The sequence below is a fragment of the Marmota monax genome, unplaced genomic scaffold (genome assembly GCF_021218885.2).
Source record: "Marmota monax isolate L192 unplaced genomic scaffold, Marmota_monax_Labrador192_F-V1.1 WCK01_AAM20220418_F8-fsc00069, whole genome shotgun sequence".
NCBI lineage: Eukaryota > Metazoa > Chordata > Mammalia > Rodentia > Sciuridae > Marmota > Marmota monax.
In genome coordinates this window covers 7,294,797-7,302,231 of record NW_026695243.1, presented here as the reverse complement: position 1 = coordinate 7,302,231, position 7,435 = coordinate 7,294,797, and the positions used below count along the sequence as shown (strand labels likewise).

General features: G+C 39.4%; 1 protein-coding gene across 1 annotated transcript in view; it reads left to right on the top strand.

The window, feature by feature from the left end:
* The first annotated feature begins 1,047 nt into the window (after positions 1–1,047).
* LOC124101289 (phospholipid-transporting ATPase FetA-like) overlaps positions 1,048–7,435 on the top strand; it is a 28,791-nt gene continuing 22,403 nt past the window's right edge. The window contains exons 1-4 of the mRNA XM_058578066.1: positions 1,048–1,149; positions 2,401–2,557; positions 5,121–5,309; positions 6,731–6,846. Of these exons, the coding sequence (XP_058434049.1) occupies positions 1,048–1,149; positions 2,401–2,557; positions 5,121–5,309; positions 6,731–6,846 (564 nt within the window). The remainder of the gene's footprint in view (positions 1,150–2,400; positions 2,558–5,120; positions 5,310–6,730; positions 6,847–7,435) is intronic.

The following is a 7,435-nucleotide window of genomic DNA, read 5'->3' as shown; positions in this document are numbered from 1 at the left end:
AGAAATTTAGGAAAACTGTCCCATTCATAATGCCTCAAAAAAAATTAAAAACTTGGGAATCAATCTAATGAAAGAGGTGAAAGACCTCTACAATGAAAACTATAGGACATTAAAGAAAGAAATGGAAGAAGATTTTAGAAGATGGAAAGATCTCCCATGTTCTTGGATAGCAGAATTAATATTGTCAAAATGGCCATACTACCAAAAGTGCTATACAGATTTAATGCAATTTCTATTAAGGTTCTGATGATGTTCTTCACAGAAATAGAAAAAGCAATCATGAAATTCATTTGGAATAATAAGAGGCCCAGAATAACCAAAGCAATCCTTAGCGAGAAAAGCAAAGCAGGAGGCATCACAATACCAGACCTTAAATTATACTACAGAGTTATATTAACAGAAAAGAAGACACAGAGACAAACCCACATAAATACAGTCGCTCACGTCCTGCTCAGGCAGTGGAAACAGTTCATCTGCGTGGCGAAGGCTGGCGGTGAAAAGACCACACAATAGGGAAGTAATTTTTTAGAAAGCGGGGGCAGGACTGCTTTATGACCTTATGGGCCAAGCTTCCACACTGGAAAGAGAGAGAGCACAAGAACCCACTTTATTTATACAAGGGGGCTTCAAAAGGAATTCAATGGAATGTTCTTTTGCCAAATAAGGTAGGAGGTGGGCTGTCCAAGCCTAATGGAAACGCCCAAGTCCAGAGCTATGAGAGCTGTCCCATTGGTAGAGCGAGGGCAGAAATCTCACACCTTGGGCAGTCTACACACGGGAATGCTGGGGATCCTTCCCAAGGGGAGATCTAAGTCCCCATGGGTCAGTACTGAGTAAAAGACCACTCCAGTAGTGTCACAGGTGGCGTACCACATACAGTTATTTCATCCTAGACAAAGGCACCATAAACATACATTGCAGAAAAGATAGCCTCTTCAACAGGTGGTGCTGGAAAAACTGGAAATCCATATATAGCAGAATGAAATTCAACCCCTCTCACCCTGCACAAAAATCAACTCATAGATCAAGGACCTAAGCCTTAGACCAATGACCCTGTGCCCACCAGAAGAAAATGTAGGCCCAACTCTCGATCATGTCGGTTCAACTTTCCTCAAGACTCCAAAAGCACCAGAATCAGTAAATGGGATGGTATCAAACTAAAAAATTTCACAACAAAGGAAACAAAGACGTGAAGAGAGAGCCTATGGGAAAAATCTTTGCTCTCTGCACCTCAGCTAGAGCATTAATTAATCTCCAGGATATACATAGAACTCAACACCAAACAAATAACCCAATCAATAAATGGGCAAAGAAACTGAATAGGCACTGCACAGAAGAAGCAATTAGAGAAATGCCAATTAAAACTACATTACTACATTGAGATTCCATCTCACTCCAGTCAGAATGGCAATTAGAGAAATGCCAATTAAAACTACATTACTACATTGAGATTCCATCTCACTCCAGTCAGAATGGCAATTACTAAGGATACATTGGTGTGGATGTGGGGAAAAAGGTTCACTGATGCATTGCTGGTGGGACTACAAATTGGTGCATCCACTCTAGAAAGCAGTATGGAAATTCCTTAGAAAACTTTTAATGGAACCACCATTTGATCCAATGGCCCACTCCTCAGTTTATACTTAAAGGACAGAGATGCAGCCACATAATTATAACAGCTCAATTTACAGTAGCCAAGCTATGGAACCAGATGAAAGTATAAAGAAAATGTGGTTCATATACATAATGGAATTATTACTCAGCCATAAAAAATGAAATTATGGCATTTGCCCTCAAACAGATGGAACTGGAAAAATATCATGCTAAGTGAAATAAGCCAGTCTCAGAAAAACCCCAAACAAAACCCAAAGGCTGAATGTTCTCTCTGATATGTGGATACTAACCCATAACAAGGGAGGGTAGGGAGGGGAGGAATAGATTCATTGGATTAGATAAAGGGAAATGAAGGGAAGGGAGGAGGGGTTATAAATAGGAAAGACAGAATTAATCTGAAATAACTTTCCTTTGCTCCTAAATGAATACATGGACTAGTGTGTATTATGCACAACCACAAGAATGGAATCCTGATTGGAGTTGTACTCCATGTATGTATAATATGTCAAAATATACTCTACTGTCATGTATATCTAAAAACAGCAAATAAAAAAAAAAAAAAAGAGTCTGCCAGGTAGTGCTCAGCTTGTCTCCTGTGGGAAGGATCTCTTGTGGCCCAAGCAACTGGATAGTTCAAGTGAGAGCTGTAAGTACCTGAGAAACCAGCACAGTATTTATCTTGCTTTTCCCTTCTCAAGAGTTCTCATCACATTCCAGAAACTACCCCCAAGTTGATCTATAAAATGTCAAGCTATTGACAGCTTTGTTCTGGCTTATATGTTCCAGAAAGAAAAAGATAACTTCAAAAAGCTGGCCAGTCCTGCCTTTCCATTTAATGACAAGACTTTGGTGGAAGCAGTAAAAAAAGGAGATTACCGGGTGCATTTGTTTTTCCTCTCCCTCTCATTATGTCATACTGTGATGTCACAAGAGAAAGTAGAAGGTGAGGGAGGCCTGAGGCTTCATGGACTGAGAATGTGTCATAGTGTAGGTGGGTTGGAGGTGAGGTGGTTTGATATGATTTGTATGGCTTAATCTGAAAAAGAACTTTCCAACAGGGAGTATTGTCCTGCAATAGAACATGTAGTCAAGATAAGTAATTAGCTGGGAGATACTCAAATAAGAAACCACCTCTTGGTTTTGGGGGACTTTCGTTTGTTTCTTTGGTACCAGGGATTAAACCCAGGGGTGCTTAACCACTCAGCCACATCCCCAGCCCTTTTTTAAATTTTTCATTTTGAGACAAAATTGCTAAATTGCTGAGGCAGGCCTTGAACTTTTGATCCTCCTGCCTCAGCCTCCTGAGCTGCTGAGATTATAGGCATGCACCTCCATGCTCAGTTGGATACCTCTTGGTTTAAAGAAAGATTCAGTCATTGAACAGGGTTCACACTTAATGCCATTTAGGGAACTTCTGAATTGTCCCCAAGAGTAATCCTACCATCTCTGACAAGACTTTCTAAATAATGAGTTTAGTTGTCCTCTTATTTTCTTTTTCTTTTTTTGGCTGCTTTTGTTGACACAGGGTCTTGCTATATTGTTACCCAGGCTGACAGTTGAATGTTATCATTCTACCTCAGCCTAACCAGTAGCTGGGATTGCAGATGTGTATACTACTACATCTAGTTTATATTAGTTATTTCAGTAACCAAATGTAGCAAAATCATTGATTAATTTATCCAAAATTTTTCAAAAAATAATGAGAAATGAATGATTATAAATTAAGATTTTTTTCTTAACAAGAAAAATATATAGCTGGGTGTGGTGGTACACACCTATAATCCCAGTGACTTGGGAGGAGGATCCCAAGTTTGAGGCCAGCCTCAGCAACTTAGTGAGATCCTCAGCAACTCAGCAATACCCTGTCTCAAAATAAAAAAAGAAAAAGGGGTTGGGATGTGGCTCAGTGGTGAAGTGCCGCTGGGTTCAATCTCCATACTTAAAAAAGAGAGAGCGAATGTACACAACCAAATGAATAGTGTACTTTAAAGTCAATAGTCTCTTAATATTACCACCAGTAATGCCCTATATTTATGTTACTTTACAGTTTTATAAATAGCTTTCATTTATCTTCTATGATCTTTACAATAACCCTCTGAGGTTATTGTTCTGAGGCAGAACAGAAAACATGATCCCAATCTTACTGAGAAGGAAACTAAAGTTGAAAGAGATTGTGGGCTTGGGTTGTGCCTCAGTGGCCGAACACTTGCCTAGCATGTCAATCCTTAGCACCACATAAAAATAAACAAAATAAAGGCATGCTGTCCATCTACAACTACAAAAACAATTACAAAAAAAAAAAAAAAGAAATTGATTTTTAAAAAGAGATTAAGTTACTTGCCTAAAATCCTGTAGTTCAGAAGGTTAGAGATAAACCAGGTGCAGTGGCATGTGCACACCTGTAATCTCAGCGACTTGGGAAGCCAAAGGAGGATCACAGGTTCAAAGCCAGCCTCAGCAAACTATAGAGAGGCCCTAAGCAACTTACTGAGACCTTGTCTCAAAACAAAAAAAGAGTTGAGGATATAGCTCAATGGCAAGACATCTCTAGATTCAATCCCCCCTACCACCAACAACAAAAACCCTGAAGGGTAGAGATAAGAATCCAAATTTCTTATCTCCTGGCCCTGTGACCATAGCAGCCTCCCCATCATGTTTCTTTGTGTCTGCCATTGCAACAAGATGCTATTATTTAAAGCATATTTGGCCTCAATTGTCCAGTAGATATTTCTTATGTCTGACCTAAAATTATCCCCTTACCTTCCATGTTCACAAGTATAAGACTCTGATGATGCCTGTTTTAAAAATCAAATTGACCTTCAGAAGAGAAATAGCCAAAAAAAAAGATACATGTTGTGATAATAGTCTAACAAAGGAGTTCTAGAAATATCCTGATTAATACCAGATTGAAAGCTGATTCAACAGAGTGAGTCATTTAACTTCTCAGGGTGAGTTAAAGGTGATAATATGCATCTACACATTTATTTTAAACTGCTTACTAAATCATCTGTCTTTTATCTTGCATAGCAGTGTTTAGCCAAGTGTGGCCAGTCTTCTGCAGCAATTTATGCCACACACATGAGAATCCACTAAGAGATTTATTAAAAATTCAACTTCCTAGGTCCTTCTTCCAAATTTTGTGATTGTGGATTCAGTACGTTTGAGTGGGGCCCAGGAACCTCATTTTTAATAAGCTCTCTGAACCATCTTTACCCATAAAGTTGGAACGGAATGCCTGTTTTGTTTGTATACATTGCAAATATCATTTACCTGTGTGATATTAACTCAGGTCTATGAAACAAGTTGGAAATATTGGAAAGGAAAAGAGATTGACATGTTTTATGCAACCTGCCCTTTTAGCACCAGACTTGTGAAGAAGTTTTGAGGAAAGATGTACCCTCCTGGGCTCCATCTTTATTTAAGCCACTTGGAAGACAGTGTCACTTCTGGGTGGACTTCAGCAGCTCATCTCTGTGGGCTCTAGTTGCCCTCTTCTCTCCTGTCAGGTGAGCTGGTGTACCAGGCTCAGTCCCCAGATGAAGGTGCCCTGGTCACTGCTGCCAGAAACCTTGGCTTTGTGTTCCGTTCCCGCACGTCTGAGACTATCACAGTGGTTGAAATGGGAAAAACCAGAGTCTATCAGCTGCTGGCTATTTTGGACTTCAACAATGTGCGCAAGAGGATGTCTGTTATTGGTGGGTGTCCCTTCTAGTCAGCTCGCTCGCGCTCGCTCTCTCTCTCTCTCTCTCTCTCTCTCCTTTATACATATTCACAATTGACTTTCTCTTTCATCTACACACAGATGTCTTCTCCCACTCATGTGTCTTCTCACAGGTATAGTGCCTCAAATATAAACACACATCCATTCCCACTTTGTCTTATCTCTTTTGAATTTTCTCTCATTCATGTAAGGGAGCTCACTACCATGTACTAATAAATCCTTCTCTAATGTTTCTGAGTAGTGGCTTGTCAGCACCCTCAAAGTCAAATAAGAACATAGAATAAATTCATAAAGCCTGAACATGGTGTAAGAAATGGAAGCAAATAATACAGTCAGCCCTCTTAGGTTCCATATCAGACTCAAACAACTATAGATTAAAAATATTTGAAAAAAAAAAGTTGCATCTGGATTGGGGGCATAGTTTATTGGTAACTTAGTGTGCTTTTCATGAATAAGGCCTGAGAATCAATCTCTGCACCAAAAAGAAAGAAAAAAAAAAAAACAAGTTCTGTCTGTACTGAAAATGTACAGACTTTTTTCTTGTCACATTCTCTAAACAATTTAGTATTATAACTATTTATATATAGTACTTACATTGCATTAGGCATCATAATTTAGAGATGATTAAAGTATACAGGTGCTGGGAATGGTGGCCCACACCTGTAATCCCAGCTTCCCCGGGAGGCTGAGGCAGGAAGATCAGGAAGATCGAGAGTTCAAAGCCAGCCTCAGAAAAAGCAAGGCACTAAGCAACTCAGTGAGACCCTGTTTCTAAATAAAATACAAAATAGGCCTGGGGATGTGGCTCAGTGGTTGAGTACCCCTGAGTTCAATCTCCAGTACCTTCCCTGTCCAAAAAAAAAAAAAAAAAAATATATATATATATATATATATATATAATATAGGAGTATGTTTGTAGGTTATATGCAAACATTATGTTATTCTATATAAGGGAATCAAGCATCTGTGGATTTTGGTATCCACAAGGATGGGTATCCAATACCCTAGGATACTGAAAAATGATTGTATGAGAAAATTTATACTATCTGGCTTCCTCTATCAGTTTGGCCTCAGACTGAAGAGAAAGAAGGTCATTTTTCATCTTTTGTCCTTACTAAGTTGGGCTTTGGTCTGAGACTTGGAATTGATAAGCTAAATGTCATTCTGCATCAGAGTCTTCCACAAGTGATATTAAACGCCTTCCATAGATGCCTTTGTTGCTCTCACCAGCCCTCACCATATCATTTATCCTATGTGACCACTCATTGAGTTCTTAGCCTCCAAAGGCAACACAAACAAATGTCATGGGAAATAGCCTCTTGCCAATCCTCAGTGGCCCAGATAATTTCTTATAACAATAGGCTTAAATGGTTGTTTTGCTTAATTTATCTTTAGTGCGGACTCCTGAAAATCGGGTAATATTGTTCTGCAAGGGAGCAGACACCATCATCTGTGAGCTGCTTCATCGTTCCTGTGTAGCCCTTAATAAAGTGACCATGGAACATTTGGATGTAAGTCTTTAGACTTCAGGAGAGGAATGGTGCATCTGGACACATGTCCACAAATGTGTCCCCATGTCAATGTATTTCTGTTGTTACCAGCAGCCAAGGAATCTACTTGGATCACAGCTGGCCAGATTCAGCTACCCACCTGCATAAAAAATAGACAAACAATGGAAAAATGAATTTTATGCCATCTGATCAAACTGAGGAGCAGCAGCTAGACTGCTTCTCTGCAAGTCCCACAGAAGTGGTTATAATTTATAGAAACAAAAGCCAGGTGGTATGTAGATGTAGCTAGGCTATACTGGACAGTGAAAATAGCAGTTTCAGCTTCCTTGGCATTGCTGAGCCAAGGGATAGTTTTTATTCTCTCAGCTCAGGAGCTCTGTTTCATTCTATGGGTGTATACTGGTATCTGTGTCTCTTTAGTTGGTAGAAAACTAAAACTGTCTCATTCTGTGGTATTTTTACTGACGATATTGCCAACTTCTATGTCCTTTGACATAGAAGTTGAGTGGGACAGTATCCCATAGGCATGACAAGAATTGTATTTATGGGAACACTTAAAGTAATCAGAATTGTTCAGTCCTGAGTAGTC